A 19,192-nucleotide genomic window follows, 5' to 3' on the forward strand; every position below is an offset into this window, starting at 1 on the left:
CTGCACTTGATGTCTACCCTTATTATTCCACCAAAATGAACTTTGCCAAAGTTGCCACTGACCCATAGCAACAATTTTACTTGCTCATCTAGGGAGGCAGTGAGTTAAGGCTCTGGTGTTCCTTCTTATTTTTCACCTTCTGCCCCTGTTTCCTCATCTACAGAGTGGGGATAATAACAGCAGAGAGTTGCTGGGAGGATTAAATGAGGTAATTCATGTAAAGCTCATAGAAGAAAAATGGCTGAGCATAGTAAACGTTCAACAAATATTAGCTACTGATATTGCTATCGCATTTGACTGCTAAGCACATTTTGAACTTGTAAACACTCACTTTCTTCTACTTGGCAACACATTCTACTGGTTTTCGCTGCACTTCTCCGGATGCATCTTCTCTATGTTCTTCTTCTTCCTCTACTCAACTTCTGAATGTTTAAGTTCCTCAGCTCACAGGCCCAGGCCTTCTCCTACTTCCAACCCCTCTCCTTATGCAGTCTCGACCACTCCCATTGCTATGTGCCAACCACCCCTCACTTGTAACTGGAGAACAGACTATTTTTTCTGAACTCCAGGCTCAGACCTCATTAGATGCCTCACGCACACCTCAAACTCATGGTATAAACCCCTACCCAAATTTGTTCCTCTTCCAATGGACAATGGCCAGAATGTGACCGTTATCTCTTATCACCACCTTCTCTCTTATACCTACATCACTAAAATCAGTTGGTGCTATCTCCAAGTTATATGTAAAATCTATCCACTTCTTTCCACCTCCAGGAAAATTACAAGCTGCAATCATCTCTTGCTTGACTACTGCAGAGCCTCCTAGTAGGCACCCTACAGCAAGACGTGACACATGAAGGAAGCTAAAGCAATTGGAACGAAGAAGCCAGAATGCACATTTCCTATGACACCGTCATATACAGCCCATTGCTTTCAATGGAAAAACTAGCAGAATTAATAAAATTAGGAACTAGATGGAAGAAAAGAATTGGGTAAAGTGACTAGATACTAAATAGAGATACAAAAATCAAGAGTTTTCCCATATATCAGCAATACTCACAGACTTACGGCTGCTTTTTTTTTTTTTCTCACCCCCGTACCCCTTCTTATAAATCCCATGCACTCTCTGTAAGTCAGCTGAGTTGGCCGCAGGGCTTTCCAGACTCAGGTGATGGAACCAGAGGTGAGTCAACTAGATTCTCTGTACTCGGAATGTGGGTATGACGCCTGGTGATGGCAGTGTGTTATTGGCATTGGGATTATGAAGGTGTGCAAGCTGGGGACAAGGCTGCCACTCTGGTGTGGCCTCCTAATACTAAGTTTACCAGTGAGCAAGCAGAGTCAAGATGTAACACAAGAGAACAGAGCAGTTTCACAGAAAAGAGAGATCATGTAGCCAGAGAAGAAAAGAGAGGATGCAGAGGCATCTTAGTTCCTGAGTCCACTCCTCTGAGGCTCAGCCACACTCTGCTCTATCCCAAAGCAATGTGTAGAGTTAACATAAAACCAACTGGTAGTTATACCAACAGTAATATTGATATTTTGGAACTAGGAGAACTAAACTAAATTCATAAAGAAGACAAAAATAAAAGCAAACGGGGCTTCCCTGGTGGCGCAGTGGTTGAGTCTGCCTGCCGATGCAGGGGACGCGGGTTCATGCCCCGGTCCGGGAAGATCCCACATGCCGCGGAGCGGCTGGGCCCATGAGCCACGGCCACTGAGCCTGTGCGTCCGGAGCCTGTGCTCCGCAACGGGAGAGGCCACAGCAGTGGCCCGCCTACTGCCAAAATAAATAAATAAATAAATAAAAGCAAACACTTTTTCAACATCTTACTCTATGCCAGGCACTTGTTTGGATCCTTTGATGACAACATCATTTAAGTTTGATGCAAACCCAATAAAATCAGTATCATTATTATTCTCGGTTCAAGGATGAGGAAATCAAAGAGTGGGTAACCATCCAAATTTAAACATGTAGCAAGTAGCACTATAAATGGGTAAAAGTATGCAAGAAAACATTTTAAAAGAAGAGTAATGAAAATGTGTTCCCAGTGGTAGATGTTAAAATGTATTATAAGAGCTAAAATAATTAAAATAATGTGGCAGCAATACAGGAATCAATAGACAGAATACATACCCCTAAAATAATCTTAGTATATAAGAATTAGTATATGATAAAGAAAGCATCATGAACAAACGTGTAAGGAAATCATTATCAGACACGGTTTTGAAGGAAAAGTCAAGTTTCATCTTTATCTCATAACATCATCAAAATACATTTAGGTGGAAGAAAGGGTTACAATGTGTAAAAGCAAAACTAGAAGAAAATGTGAGTGAATATTTAACTGATTTCTTGAAAGCACAGGACATCAAAATACAGAAGGAATTAAGGAAATCATTAAAGAAACACCAACTGTCAACAAAGAAATTTAGAATTTCTGTATATCAATTCACAGTAAACATTAAAGACAAACCTTAAGATGAAAATAATATTTATAATATATATGACAGAACTGTGTGTATAAATGTTAATGTGGTGTAAAGAAATACAAGAAATAAAGAAATAAAATTTTAAAGGGAAATAATGTTTATTGATTAAAAATTGTAAACATTTGAAAAACTTAATACTTAAAGCTAGTGAGGGTGGAATAAGGATGCAACCACTACTTATTATGAATGTGTAAAGTGATTGAAAAAAAACTTTGGAGAAAATAATTTGAGTATATGTATCAAGAATCTTAAAACTTTCAATACTCATCAACCCAATAATTCTAATTCCAGAAATCTAGTTTAAAGGAAGAACAAGAGATATATTTAAAGATGCTTATCAAAGTATGCTGAGTCTGCATTACATGTACTAGCTAAAACATTTAAAAAAACAGAAACAAAAAAGAAACAAAAACAAATAAGAAGGACTTAAGTTTCCAACAAGGGAATGGTCAAATAAAATATTATATATCCATACAGTGAAATATTAAGCAATTATTAAAAATAATACTTTAAAAGACTAATATTCATGAAATAGCACAGCCCTTGATGGTTATTCTCCTCTTTTTCATGTCTCTTTTTTTGACATTTCACTTTTTCTATAACCACTATTAAAAGATGTAGCAACATATTTGACATAATCTAGAGTTATTCACTAGCCCCGTAAAGAATGAAGAAAGTGACACACAATCAGTGAAGACTAGCGTCAAGCCTCCAGCTTGGCTGTGGGATTACCATTACACTGCCCCACTGCCTGCTACCATGGCTAATTGAAAGTTGGCATGGTTGCTCCCATACCAATTGGCATTGGCCACAGATAAATTGCTGTGTATTTTGAAATCATAGTTATTATTCTACTCCATCTGTTCTCTTCATTTTTCAAGTCAACTGTCAAATTAAACAAGTAAGCCCTTCCTAAAAGTTGCAGAAGTGTTACATGTTACCAGGGTAAATGAAACAATTGTCCAATATGCTGATGTTCAGCAAATTCTACAAGGGGAACCAAGAGAGAACTCACAGGAAGTGAGGTGACATGTCAACAGTTGTTTTAAAGTGATGATGGGAAAGTGCTATATTTATAATAACAGTATTTAACATCCTTGCATTCATTCTGAATGCTAAGCATAATTGCCCAGAAAGCTTTAATAGTGAAATCCTAAAAATACATTTCAACTCTGACCTGCTTTTCCCAGTTGTTCTGGTCTCAGTATTACTTTAGCTAAAATTAATAAGCACATGGGACTATGTAAAAGTACTAAGTCATTCCTTGGTTTAGCTATTTGACACCTTGTATCTCTCCCTTCCCATTCTAATTGAGAATTTCATCTTTCTATAATATTTTCCTATTACACATAAAGCATCTCTACCATTTCGAATATGGAAATATCTTTTGACCCAGTCTGAGTCCCACTATGTAAACATAACTTTAACGATTACTATGCAAGTCATGGGAGAAGAAGGGGAATGAAGTCGCTAAATTACTCACCCTTGTTGCTCTGAAGTAGAGTTCAACTGTTATACTAAAATAAGGAAATTTTATCTCATTTGTGTTCAATTTATTACAAAAATGGCCCCATTTTTCACCCCTCTATGTAGCCATACCCCTTGCAATGCGACTTTGTCGCTATCAAGAGGTGGCATTTGTTTTCCCACCCCTTGAATCAGGGCTCGGTTTGGGACTTGCTTTGGCAACACAATGTGGCAGAGTTGATGGCATGCTGGCTCTGAACCAGGGGCCTGGAGAGGCCTTACGTGCTTCTGCCTGCTCTCTTTGGACCCCTGCCGTTACCTTGAGAACAGGGCCATCGTTGGAGGATGGGAGACCATCTGAGTAGACATGCTGTCCATCAGAACCCGACCTAGACCAGCCACACTCAGCCAACCCATCAGTTGAGCACAGATACACAGCAAACCTAGACAAGACCAGCTGGGAGCAAAGTCACTGAGCTAATAATCCCAGTCTAAACTGCTAAACCACAGGAGAACAAGCTAGACAAATGAATGTGTTAAGCCACTGAAGTTTAGGGTGATTTGTTACACGCCAGTAGCTAACTAATATATCCTCTCGTCTTTTGCTTACTTATTTAGAAGTAAAATTAGGAAGTAATACTAGGCAAATAAAAAATTAGACATAGTAATTATATCAAATCTATTTTCCTCAAAATATCAATATTTACATTTTGGCTGTTGGGGATATTAACATTTACTGAGCACCTTTTAGTTACTAGGCACTTGTTTTACTCCTACAAAAATCCCATAAGTACGAATTATCTTTATCTTATAGAAAAGGAGAGTAAGGTAAAGATAGCAAGGAACATGTCCAGGTTCACATAGCTGGCATGGCAGGGCTGGATTAGAACACGGGACACAGGAATGTGAATCCATTTATTCTACGATAGGTCACCATCATTTCCACAATGAACTGTTAAGTCTAGGCTCTCCCTGGAGTGGTTCTCCAGAAACTAGGAATATGTGTTCCCTGCCAAATGACCAAGATGCTACCCCAGAAGGTTCTGAAGAATAATTTATGCATATTATACAGGCATACTCACTTAGGCTTTTTCTCATTCTCCAACAAAATCTTAAATGGCAAAAATACCACAGCTATGCCTTCAAATTCTCAACTCAAGTTCTATGTGCAATTACCATAACAACAATTGGATGGAATATTGACTAACGAAAAGTGAAAATATCTTCCAGTGTAAAAGGTCTTGATTTATCTGAAGCCATAATTGTTGTTTCTAGTAGCAAATGATTACTATTGATTGCCTTATTGACTATAATCTCATGATATTTAATGCTAGAAGGCAAAAGGCCGCACATCATTCATAAAATCAACACTAAGCCTAAAGTTATATTTTTCTAGGATGGCCAATGAAAATTTGAGTTATGTCATCTGAAAATTAAGAAATACAGATGATCGGATGCATGCCTTAATTATAAATAACCTAGATAGTTTTGGATTAGTAAAGCGTACTTGTACTTAACCATACATTACAATAGATATTTTAATAATTTTATTCATTTGAATATCACATTTTCTACAAAATTATATTACAAATTATACTACCTTATATTGCAGTAATACAATACAATAATACGTGGTTAAATAAATCAACTAAATAGGCATCAGTTAGATGTTTTTCCAGTGGACTCTGTCAGGTAAATTATTTGCAACAGCTATAAAACCAGAGTAATAAATATTTAAATATAATTTTCTGATTTAAATAAATATATGGCATTTCAGGACCTAGACAACACTCTGGTAAGAAGACAATAAAAATCACAAGTCACTGGAAATTTATAGCAACCAGTTTTCCAAAGTTTTCAGAGATAAATTAAAGCAGGAATCATATGCATTTGTTAATATTATGGTTATGGTTATTGTTATTAGTTTAACTCAGGGTGAAAGAAAAGATCATTGATCAAGATGACGAAAGTAGGTAATGCCCGTAAGTCAGAAACTGTTGAAACATGAACACTCTAGACTATAGAACACGTGAACTGTTGCACACTGTCCACATCTCCTGGAGCCACATGGTTCATGACAAAAAGCAATTTGGTTGTTCTCTTTTCTTTTCATTAAACTTAAGAGATCTTGAAGAGACCAGATAATCTCAATATCAAATGGAAAAGTTTCACAGTTGCTGAAACATCTTAGATCCCTGTAAAGATTTGCTGCCATGTGTGCCCATATTATCTTAAATGTCACTCTTGAATGAACCAAAATCGACAACGTTTTAGCTAGAAAATGTCAGGAACACTGTGGCGAGAGTAACAGTTGCCACTGGATGTTTCTCTCTCACGACTAAATGATATGTTAACAGTAAACTGCAGCAGAATCAAGTCTAATGCTGAAGAAATTAGTTTTTAAACTTTAAGTCAGTTAGGGTTTGATTGACAACATACAAGAATGAGAATTTTAAAAGCAAACTAAATTACATGATCTGAAGCAATTACTTAAAATATTGAATTCTATTATGAAGCAGATGTTTACATTGGCTTTTCTATTTGCTCCTTTTCATAAATGCAACCGAGTAATACTCCTATTTTCTCAAAGATCTAAAGTAAAGATCTGGGCTCAGCGTTTAGGAATGGTGATCACTTCATTGAACCCCTGCCAGATGGCCTTTTTCTAAAGTGATATTCAGAGCCTAGCTCTTGCATCTACCTTGGTTGTATAACAAGAGTTGGTTTGGCTATGTCATTACGAGGAAGGCTGACAGTGGGGATAACTGTCATCAAGAGTGGACTCTTGGAGCCTGTGCTCCACAACGGGAGAGGCCACAACAGTGAGAGGCCCGCGTACCGCAAAAAAAAAAAAAAAAAAAAGAGTGGACTCTTCACCACCTCACACCAGTCAGAATGGCCATCATTAAAAAATCTACAAATAATAAATGCTGAAGAGGGTGTGGAGAAAAGGGAACCCTCCTACACAGTTGGTGGGAATGTAAATTGGTGCAGCCACTAGGGAAAACATAATGGAGGTTTCTCGAAAAATTAAACATATAACTACCCTATGATCCAGCAATCCCACTCCTGGGCATATATCTGGACAAAACTATAATTCTAAAAGATACATGCACTCCTATGTTCACAGCATCACTATTTACAACAGCCAAGACATGGAAGCAACCTAAATGTCCATCAACAGATGAATGGATAAGATGTGGTACATATAAACAATGGAATACTACTCAGCCATAGAAAAGAATGAAATAATGCCATTTGCAGCAACATGGATGGACCTAGAGATTATCATACTAAGTGAAGTAAGTCAGACAGAGAAAGACAAATATGTATCACTTATATGTGGAATCTAAAATATGACAGAAATGAACTTATCTACAAAACAGAAACAGACTCACAAACGTAGAGAACAGATTTGTGGTTGCCAAGGTTGGGGAGAAGGATGGAGTAGGAGTTTGGGGTTAGCAAATGCAAGCTATTATATATAGGATGGATAAACAACAAGGTCCTACTGTACAGCACAGGGAACTATATTCAACATCCTGTAATAAACCATAATGGAAAAGAATATGAAAAAGATTGTATATATATATGTATAATTGAATCACTTTGCTATACAGCAAAAACTAACACAACATTGTAAATTGACTATACTTCCATAAAATAAATTTTTTAAAAAAGAAGAGTGAACTCTTCATTTTGTTTACTGCTAGTAGTAGCCATATAACATCTACAGTAATACTAAAGGAACCTAAGGAAAATCCCCCAAAGAAGGGATGTTTAAGACCACTCCTATAGAAACAGAGAAATCAGAATGTAGACCTCAGCTGGGGGTCTATGCCTCAGCCAGAATATAGACATCCCCTCTCCTGCCTCATGGGCTATGCTGTCAGGGATCCAGGGATCCCTGAATGATGCTCCAGCCAGTAACAGGTCAGTGGGGCGAGGTCGTTCCTAAGATAAACCAGAACGTGGCAAACCTGAAGAGAGCTGTCCTCTGGGAGAGTCTTGCCAGCATCAGAAACTAATCTTTGAGAGAAAGAACCACCCCTTGAAATAATTTTCACTTTAGGACTGACTTGGCTGAACTGTGTTTGCTTAGGTAATGAGGCGTGAGTTTCTGTCCTGTTATAAGCTGCTGTAGACAGACTCAGGAATATGCTTTCAGATGAGGTCTGCTATACCTGCTCAAGTTCCATGGGTTCTTTTCTGGAATGAGGGCAGCATCTTCAATACACCCCGTGGTAGTCCAGCTTGGGTCAAGCTGGCCTGAAAGCTAGTTTTCTAGCCATAAAGAAAAGCAGCAGATTTCTTTACGTGGTTTATACTGGATTATAGAAATATCACCTGAAAACCATCATATGGTATTTTCTCTTTGATAGTTGATAAACTTCCTTTTTTGGTCAGCAGCCACGTGGCTTTGGTAGGTATGATATCTCTGAACAACAGCAACTTCCTGAATTATTTCATTTTGCAACTCGTGAATTTTGTCATTTATAACAGTCAAATTTTAAACACAGTAGAGGCCACATTAAGGTAATTAAAGAAGAAAGGTGAGCCTTATTTTCACTATATATTCAGTTTTCCACAAAGAATTGAAATTCAAATGAGATTGTCTTTATTCAGAAAACAAATTGTGTTGCAAGCAGTCCAAGAATCTCATTCTGGTGTCACACAGAGGTGAGTGCCTCACATACTTTTCTTGTTTAATCTAGAAACAAAAAGTTTCTAATCTAGAAACGAATACTTGGATATCAACTATTTATCTTATGGACAAATATGTGTGGTCATGTATCATAATACACAGCATGTAACACTGAAGAAACTCAAACATCCCATATATGGTAAATAAAAATCAAAGCGGAACATATTTTTAACATAAGCGTTATGTGAATCTTACATTTGACTATAAACCATTTAAGCTGTAATTCTCATTCAAGACATTGTCTTTTCTACTTGGTGCTTTATTTCTTCCTGATAACGATATTCTCCATAAATATTTTCACCTCTTGGTGACAGGGACTATTTGAAGGCAACAGTTAACAGATATGAGGAATTAGAAGGGAAATCTTTGAAGCCAGATGTACTGAATGTTTTTCAATACCCCATAGCCTGTGAGAATCTATTTATTACTAAGCAATACCAACCGTATATCTAAAATATCAAAATAGCCACTAAGATTCTAGTGAGATGGCGGCTTTAAATTACAGAGAATATATCTGTTTTCCTTGCTTATTCTTACTTGTTCCTACAGGTAAAGTCCCATTAATAAAACAGGAATATGTAAAGCATTTATTTAAAGCCATGGTCTTGCAATGATGTTTATTCTAAAGGAAAAATATTCAAGAGATTCCTAAGAAGGAGGATCCACTTAAAAAACAGTCATCTCTCAATGGACTTCTCTTCAATTATACGATAATTATATGGCTATCCTTCCTTCCCCCTCACTGTTCTGTGAGGAAAAGTAATTATCAAGTAGCTTACAACATGTGTAATTTGTCTTATAATAATAATGGACGCTCATTCTGTCTATAAATACTTACTGAAGGAGCAAATATCTGACAACGGCTCAGCAAACTCAACACAGGCCACACAGTCTAACCTGAGATGATCTCTCTGGCTGTCCAATTACATGGCAGTTCATGAAACAAAGGAATGGTGCTGTTTTTGTTCTATTTGAAAATAAAACTAGACACATGAAATGCAGAAGGATGCAAATGATTGTGTGAAGGGAAATTCTAGATGACTAAGACACTTCTATCCTCTACACTTTGAGTACAAAGCTGTGAATGTGTGAAACGACTGCTTGAATGGAGGGGTTAACAGCTTCTCTCAGCTGCAACCTGCAGCCCTCTCCACATGGCTTTCTTTACCTCTGAGTCTGGTAACCAGTAACCTGGCGGGGTTTAAGGCGTTCCCTATAACCCAGTCTGGGATATTGCACAATCCTTACGGTTTTCCTAAATGTTGCCCCTGCCTTTTAAACATTCCCTTTATTCAACTCTTCCACACTATTCTATTTTGAATGTGCCATCCCTTTTCTGTTGGACCTTGACTATTACAGTTAGTTCTACTTATTTATTTCCTCAGGAAAAACTCCACTGATAAACTAGGTGTACATAAAAACAAAGCATTTATTTAGACTTGGACATTTCATGAGCACATCAATGATTTTGCAGCACAAAAATATAATGCTTAATAAATGTCTGAATTATTTATGATTTATCTAGAAATATGTAGAAATAACTACCACCTAAACAAGTGTAGAAAGATTTATGACAGTCATCGATATGGTAAGTCTACCTTAGGTGAAGCACATATTTTAAATTATTTCTATAAAATCACTGAATTGCTTTTATGGAAAGCACAAAAACAAGTTAAATATTCTAGTTCAAAATATTTTCAAGAACACAATTTAGTTTTACAAATAAGTATGAAAAGTGATCTTTACCTTTCCACCAATTTCTCCTTTGCTACCTTCGAAGCCTTGCTCTCCCTGTAGAAGAGGAATGTGACGTGTATAATAACGGGCACTACTTTTAACACAAGTAATAATAATAATCGTAGTTTCTAATATTGAAAAATCAATAATTGTATATATTAAAACCATTTCTGAAATGTAAGCTCGAAGCCAATATTAACTTATACAAAATTTAAACATTTCTAAACACTGAAGGAATAATTTTCTAGGGTAAAACCTATATAGCTTCACTACTTGCAATGCAATTTAGCCTCCATAGACCGGAATTTCTGCAACCAAAGTACCTTTCTCATAGGTGTTTTGAGAACTGAATGCATCAAATAGCGTGCCTGGCACAGACTCATTTAGCCATTACTGTTGTTATTACTACCACTATTTATTCCACCAGATCCAGTAGAAACATCCTTCTCAAGCTGACTTCCATGGAAGACCGTCCCAGGGAGAGGTGTGTGATGAACGAGGCCAGGGTTCGGGCTCTGGCTCTGACACCGGCGCCAGGCTCTTTCCCACCTAGATGGCCCGCCTCTCCAGCACAGAACGGGTGTGGGCTCTCACTCATCATGTTGTTTCTGAGAGGTATAACCCCCCTGTTCTTCAAGTAAAACCTCTCTGATCTGACAAGCTTATTTTCCCACTTAACTCTGCACAGATATTTAGAGTACTGATGTTTCATTCACACGATCAACAAATATTCATTGAACAGCAAATATACATCAGGCACTCACAACAGCGTAGCCAGCAAGGGAATGCTGGGGGTGGGTCATACCCACCCCTCCACCCACAGGAAGCGGTCAGTAAACCGAGATGAGGGATGGAGGGTTTCTTATCTCCAGTTTTTATCTGCAGTGCTTCAAACAAGGTGACACTTAATGTAATTAAAATTTGTATGTAAGAAAAGGAATGCCTGCTTTTTTACTATGCGTATATTATACATGTACTCATACACCCAATGACACATACACACACACCCGATTAAGTCATTACTTCCGGGGCTTCTGGTGGCGCAGTAGTTACGAATCCGCCTGCCAATGCAGGGGACACGGGTTCGAGCCCAGGCCAGGGAAGATCCCACATGCCGCGGAGCAACTAAGCCCGTGCATCACAACTGCTGAGCCTGCGCTCTACAGCCCGTGCTCCGCAACAAGAGAAGTCACTGCAATGAGAAGCCCACGCACTGCAATGAAGAGTAGTCCCCGCTCTCTGCAGCTAGAGAAAGCCCACGTGCAGCAACGAAGACCCAACGCAGCCAAAATAAAATTAATTTAATTTAAAATAATAATAATAATTACTTCTGCTTTATCTACCTTCAAAAAAGGTACAGGAAAGAAAGTAAGTTAGTATTTGGGTATATTTGCCACTGAATGTGTGGTCTATCTTTTTCCTACCACTTTTCCTAAAATATAGACTTTAACTTGATCTGTTAATTCAAGCTGACACAAAGCTGATGAACACCGCAGTACATCGGCCACAATGCCAGCATGAGGCAGCCACCATAAACAGCTGCTGGAAGGTCCTAAACTGTTTCCCAGAAGATAAATCTACACATCCCTTGGCTGGCAACTCGACTCACAGATGCAGCACCCGCTGTATCAATGGGTTTTGTCTAGAACTGCTGTGAGGAAGTGCAGAAGCTTGCCATTTCATCACTGCCAGTTCAATCTTAGTATCTTCATCGAGTAAGTAAAGGAAGATTTTTCAAAAGCTGTAACTACAAATACGTGCATATCTTTTTAACGGTAATTTTTAGCTACGGAGTAAAACCTAGATGCGACAGTAACTTCTGACTTCCTGTTGCTAAGATCTGTAAAACTTCTCCAGAGCATAGAAATGATATGCTTGGCTTTGGTGGGCATCTAATATTGCACCAATAATGCTCTCCCCTGTGGCGGGATTATCTGGGTGGTATCATGACAGCTGGCGCCACCTGAAGGGGCTCCCTATCCCTTCAGGAAACTGGAATAAACCAGTCTCTGTGTTTCCAGTAATGCTGGTCACCTACAATCATATTTCTTCCCAGGAGGAAAAATCAGCCCATGGACAATAAAGGGGTGAAATGAAATTTACCTTGGTAAGGAGAAAGATTCTAGGCCCAGAAAGAAGCACCCTAGCCAATGCAAAAATCCCTACTGATTATGAATTTATCATTCTGAAAGAATTTTTTGAAGAGATTAGTTGTAGCATCTTTGTAATATTTAATGTTTTATATCATTGTAACCATTATGTTTAGCTCAATCTGGGAAATACAAAAAGGAAAAGAAGTAACCACACACTGTCAAAGGTAGTAAAGCCTGTTCCAGTCTTCATTTTAGACTCAACAGTGAAAACATTCCCAGAGCAGCTGTGCTCACTCCCCGGGCCCCCATGAAGCATCATTGCCCACTTCTCCAGAGGAGCATATGGCTAAACCCCTCCGATAAAGCTCCCTCCTAAAGTAGGTCCTTTGAGAAGGGATCGCTTCCATGGGCTCTCTTTGGAAAGGAGGTTCAAGTGCTGGTTGACTCAGGGAATTCAATTTCATCAAACACATTTTCTAAATCTTCACTATATTTATGTACACATTCAACTTTCAAGATGTTAAAGTTCTTAACTAATATGAAACATTAAAAATCTCTTTACCTTTTGACCAGGTAAGCCTGGAGCTCCATGTAAACCATTTTCGCCCTAAAAGAAATACACAGAATAAATTTTGTTAGCCACAAAAAACAAGTGAATAAAGAAATTTTTGTGTTTTTTTAACAACTTGTTCTAGGCTGGAAGGAAAGGCAGCCTAATGCTGAATGTGTATCAAGTACAGGGGTACAGGGGGCTTCGCACCCATCCTTCATCTCCCAACTCCAGGACTAGTACTTGCATTCAGAAAATAAGAAAATAGAGGCTCTGAGCGGTTCGGTAGCACGCTCACAGTCACCAACTAGGAGCATCACCGAAGATTTGAATGGAGGTCTCTCAGACTGCACAGCTCATGCTTTCCCACGTGCCACTTAGTGCCCTTCATTTTATTTTCTCTCTCTTAAACCTCTGGGAATAATATTAAAATCTGACACAGGCTGTCTATGGGCCAGGCACTGTTCTCACAACACATCTATCAGGTAGATACAACTATTATGACCATCTTCTTACGGATGATTACACAATCGGGATATAGACCTGGAATTCAAGTTCACCTACTTCATCTCTGCACACCTAATCACCCACCTGCACTGTCTCATGGAAAAGATTTCATTCTGGCTTGTAAGTGACCTCTTATCTAAAAACTAAATATATATATATATAAAATATTTTTTTATATATAAAGCATATCTACTTTCTTTCTCATTCCCATTGATTGCCTTTAGATCAGTTTTGAAGACGTGCCCAATGCCGTTCTACTTGAAACAGTTCCTTGGGAGAATTTTGAGTTCTTTCCATCCATCTGGTTCCTGTGTTGAGTACAAAGGTTTTTCAGCAGATGCCTATCAGTTTCCATTACTGGAATTCATGGGCCATCTCTTTGACAAGTCTGGTTTGCAAATGGCACACAAGCTAGAACAAGATACTCCTGGGAGGATGTGCACATTCCCAGTGGAGCCTCAGGAATTCTGCTGCTTCAAGGACGTGACTTGGGCTCCCAAATTTCCAGGTTTAGAAAGCTCAAAATAAACTAACATTCTACGGACCCGCTTTATTTCTAGCAAACATTTATGAAACAACAGCTTGTTTTTCAAGTGTTACCTAAAATGAAGTTAGACACCACTTCTTAGAGTTTTAAAAATAAAATTCAAATATATGAAGAAAAAAATCATATCTTCAAATTTTAAAATAGCAATAATATGTTCTGTTTAAGCCTAAAGAGATCATTATTGTTTCATTAATTAATACATTTTTGGAAAGGCTTAGTCATTTTTTCCAGCAGTGTACTGCTATATACACAACATATTTTAAAGACTAAGGCTTTTCTTTGACTAGATTAAATTATCTGTGCTGTACAGTGTAACTGCTAGCATCACAGAATATACTAAACACTAAAGGCAAAACTTTGTGGCCAGCAAAACTTTGTGGCCAAGGGTTGAGGCATCAGTAAAATACAGTGTACTTATCTATGTAATAAATATATTTCTATCATTTAAAAAGTTGTTATAGTTCTAGACCTGAGGCATCCCACAAATATATTAGAAACTTCTCATTTCACTTAATAAAGTGAAAGTCAAAGCACATTAAGTTTTTGACACCAGGGAACATTCTATGGAAACTGAGCTGTTACTCATCACAGAAGTATGTCCACTTGTCCATGAGGAGCAGAATTATTTTCACTGGTTGGTCCAATATAATGTTTTACATCATATTACAAGTTACACACAATAACAATATATGGTTTGCAATCTGGTAAGGTACATTGACACAGTCTACACTGCCAAAAATACTTTTTGGAAAAAGGAAAGCAATGTCAGTAGCTCCTTCCCTTTTTCTTTGCTCACAGCTCACTCCTATGTGTCATGTGCTCCAAAGACTGGCACCTAAAGGGCCACCTCTGGCACATGTCAGGTTAGGGTCACACCCAGATGCACTGTCAACTGGGTACCATTCTTCCTTGACAGGAAGAATGTTTCTCTCTTTAATGGACACTGGTTTTACGATTGTTGCAATTAAAATATTTTCCTATGGCCAGTGTTAATTGGTCTCTGCTCTTTCCTGACCCAAAATTTGTTTTGTAAACATAATTCTAAGCTCCATGGATAACCCAATGGACACCACTGATTACTCTTCCAGGAAATGAGTTGGCTTCACGCGATACAACAACATATGAAAGATTTTGAGATACTGGGAAACTTTTGAAGCTTAAAGTCTGTAACTTTGGTATTCAGAAACCAATTTATTTTCTTCTCACAGATTTTCTCAAAGTTACCAGAGATGTCTGACATAGAAACTTATAATCATGTAAAATCATTTGTCATTTTTCCAGTCTGAAGGATAACTTAGCATATTCGTTTCTGACTATATCTCAAAAAAAAAACAACTACTAAGTAGCATAACAACTAAAGAAGAATATAGTCTTAAAGAGCAAAATTTTGTTTAACAGATTAACAGACTATGTTTCTCCTGTCAGGACTTTATCTGAAACCTAATTTATGTCAACAGAATGAGCCCTTCTTTACTCTGAATCACAGTTTCAAAGCTCTGGTGCCCATGCAGCTTGGGGTCAAATTGAATTCTATCCAACAAATAAATGCCTGCCTAAAATTACTTGATGAGCAGACATTAGCTGTTTTTTCTAAACTCTTGCTGTCCCTCGGTGCTCCCAGTCTCAGCACAGGAGGAAATAAGAAGCCTCTTTTTTGGCTTCCCATCAATACTTTAGCCCATTATTGAAAGAAAATCATAATCAATGTTTCCTGTATCTACTATAACTTTCAAAATTTGTTCCTCTGGCATATACTTTCTATTACAGGTTTTTCCATCAAAGGGCCTGCGTCCCTTTCGTATTACAGATTCAAGCTCCAGATGGGCAATGTATGGATACGTGTAATATAAAGCAGGGCAAAATCTAACATTGCTGCTGATAGCATCGATGCCATGGCATTAGTGTAATACAGAGCGTGTCTTCAACTTCACAGAGTAACCTAAAAAGTCCTTTCCAGAATTCAAAGTAACCTCTTTGGAAAGCTTTTGGAAAAAAACTTAAGTGTGATTTAAGAGCAGCTGGTGGCTTTCTGAAAAGCTGATCAAAGGATTTCCTTTTACCTCCTTTTTAATCACTGCTCATTTCCCGGAAGTAAGCACAGCTAGGCATACAAGATAAATTATTAGTTTTCCTGATTTCTTTGACATTGGAATCAATGTCTTTTCTTATGCAGGAAATACATGCTGTCTGAAAGACATTTAATAAAGAATCACACTCCCTAGGGCTGTAGTTTGCAAACCTAGTACCAAGGAGGCCAAGCAAAGAAAGGCAGATTAAGCAGGTAAATGAAAATTCCCTTATAACTAGACCCAAGCCTGGAAAATAGAAAGTTATATACTCTGTTTTGGCGATTTTTTCTTGTAAAAGTTAGGCATTCAGACTTTGATTAAAAAGTCTGAGATCCTGGGGCTTCCCTGGTGGCGCAGTGGTTGAGAGTCCGCCTGCCGATGCAGGGGACACGGGTTCATGCCCCGGTCCAGGAGGATCCTGCATGACGTGGAGCGGCTGGGCCCGTGGGCCATGGCCGCTGAGCCTGCGCGTCCGGAGCCTGTGCTCCGCAATGGGAGAGGCCACAGCAGTGAGAGGCCCGCGTATCGCAAAATAAATAAATAAATAAATAAATAAATAAATAAATAAATAAAATAAAATAAAAAGTCTGAGATCCTGCAGATGTAGAGAATGGACTTGAGGACATGGGGAGGGGGAAGGGTAAGCTGGGACGAAGTAAGAGAGTGGCATGGACTTATATATACTACCAAATGTAAAATAGATAGCTAGTGGGAAGCAGCCACATAGCACAGGGAGATCAGCTCAGTGCTTTGAGACCACCTAGAGGGGTGGGATAGGGAGACTGGGAGGGAGATGCAAGAGAGAGGAGGTATGGGGATATTTGTATATGCATAGCTGATTCCCTGTGTTATAAAGCAGAAACTAACGCACCATTGTAAAGCAATTATACTCCAATAAAGATGTTTAAAAAAAAGTCTGAGATCCCATTTATAACACTGTTTCCATATTTAAAAATGTAATTTGACCTATCATTTTACTTAGAGCAAGTTTCCCAGGAACACAATCTTCTGTTTGAATTTACTGTACGCTTGGAAGTATATCAATATTTTCCCACTAATTAATTCATATTCATTAAGAGTAAATTTACTTAAATTGAGTTTTGAGTGAAATAGCTGGAACAAATATCTGAAGTGGAATGCCAGAATCCTAGCATGAAAACCAGTAAAGGAAGCAGCCAAAAGTAAATCTGGTTATGATTTTGTGCATCACTAACTTGACCTCTATAATTCCGACAATAGGCATGCTGTACTCAGGCCATAATCTTTGGGGATTTAATTTTTATATGGTTCTAAATTCCTGCCACTCAACTAAATATTTCAGGAAATTAAACATATACCTCCTATATTTTTTCTGATATCTCGTCCAATCAGAGTCCTTTTATTTCAGGGAAGAGTATTTTTTCCTTCTATATTCTGGGACTTCATTCCAAGAAATAAATTGTTAAGTAAAAAATCTATGTACTTCTTAGGGTTTAAAACTTCAGACTTTTTGAATTCTTTGTATTTGTTGGATCCTTCATGCAGCTAACACATGGGGATATATTATCACATGAATGTTCAGAATAAGGCAAATTTAAAACATTCTTAAACAAAAATGAATGAGACCCTATTATTACTTATTCTTATGGTCATTTCAAAGAAGAGAAAGCCAGCCCACCATCAGTAATACATGGTCAATACATGTTTTAATCATAGTAATATAAATGTGGGGAGTTAGCAGCAGCTGAACCCAACATCTACTTTCTCAAAAACTATTAACCTGAGTGTATCTGTGTGCACACAAGTACATGCAAGGGCACACACCTAGAGAACAAGCAGGGTGGGTATTCTGAAATACAGGGACAGGTGTAAATTTATACATTTGTATCCACCAGCTCCACCAAAGAATCTGCTAAGGCACTGACCCTATTGAAAGCTTCTTAAAGTCAGGCTAGTTTGCTGTTTAATTTGCATTGTGGAGAGCAAAACAAAACAATTTGATGTATGGATATTGAAACAATGCCTTCTGAACCCAAATTAACCTTTCCCAAATTTCTGCCCATTGGTCTTATTTCACACAGGACAAATATCGTATGGGACTTATACATGACATCCCTTTGTGTCACCATTAAGCCTATTCAGTAATCCAATCATTTTTCAAACGATAGTGTGGAGTCCTTCATATTATAGTCACTGTTCCATGGGCACACACTGTCCTTTAAAATGTGGCACTGAGAATTCAGCACATCACTCCAGATATGGTCTCAACCACACAGAGATGAGTACTGGCATACGCACCCATACACACACACACCTCGTTCTGGATACTATACAACACCGGCATTACTACAACTTGCTTTTTTAAAGCTAAATTGCTTGTACATACATTGAACTTGTAGTCAACTAAAGCCATTAAGTTTTCCTTTCAAAGAGGATATTTTTACAATCCTTTTTCAAATTACTGGAGTGCAAATCACGCTGAGTTATTCAAATAAAAAACAAGTAATTTTGAAATGGTTTGGGGACGTAAACGTTTCTTTCCACTTACAGCAAAGTTAGGGAATTGAGCCTTGGCCAATGTTGTAAGACCACACTACAAAATCTAGGCTCCTATGTCATTAGTAAGGTTTTCTTCTAGTGGATCTGTTAAGAATGAGTGTGTGGGCTTTTCACTTTCTTGTGAGACTAGCTGGAAGGCAGTCTTTAGGCAAACTTGAAGCTTCACAACAGTACCAGGGAAACAGAAGACATTTAGTGTAAATCATCCACTGAACTATCTAGAGTGGGGTAACTGACATCTGAATCAAGTATTCTAACAGGAGATAATTGAAGATATAAAGAGAAGGACAGTGTCATCGGTAAGTTCCTACTTGGAGACAGTGAGACACCGGTAACTATTTCTGGTCAGAAGTAGTAATTTAGTAGTAATTTAGAGTTCTACTCTGTATCAATTACTTCTACTGGAGCTTCAATGCATTGAAGGCATTGGTTACTTATCTTTAGACCTGAGATAAATGGCTGTGAAGGTCTGGAGGAAGAACACACCTT

At 38.0% G+C, this 19,192-nt stretch overlaps 1 protein-coding gene across 1 annotated transcript in view; it reads right to left on the reverse strand.

Moving 5' to 3' along the window:
- Nucleotides 1–19,192, reverse strand: part of COL19A1 (collagen type XIX alpha 1 chain) — a 352,005-nt gene that overhangs the window by 254,463 nt on the left and 78,350 nt on the right. The window contains exons 9-10 of the mRNA XM_065888668.1: nucleotides 13,055–13,099; nucleotides 10,409–10,453 (exon numbers count right to left, since the gene is read on the reverse strand). Of these exons, the coding sequence (XP_065744740.1) occupies nucleotides 10,409–10,453; nucleotides 13,055–13,099 (90 nt within the window). The remainder of the gene's footprint in view (nucleotides 1–10,408; nucleotides 10,454–13,054; nucleotides 13,100–19,192) is intronic.

This window comes from Phocoena phocoena, chromosome 12 (assembly GCF_963924675.1).
Source record: "Phocoena phocoena chromosome 12, mPhoPho1.1, whole genome shotgun sequence".
Lineage (NCBI taxonomy): Eukaryota > Metazoa > Chordata > Mammalia > Artiodactyla > Phocoenidae > Phocoena > Phocoena phocoena.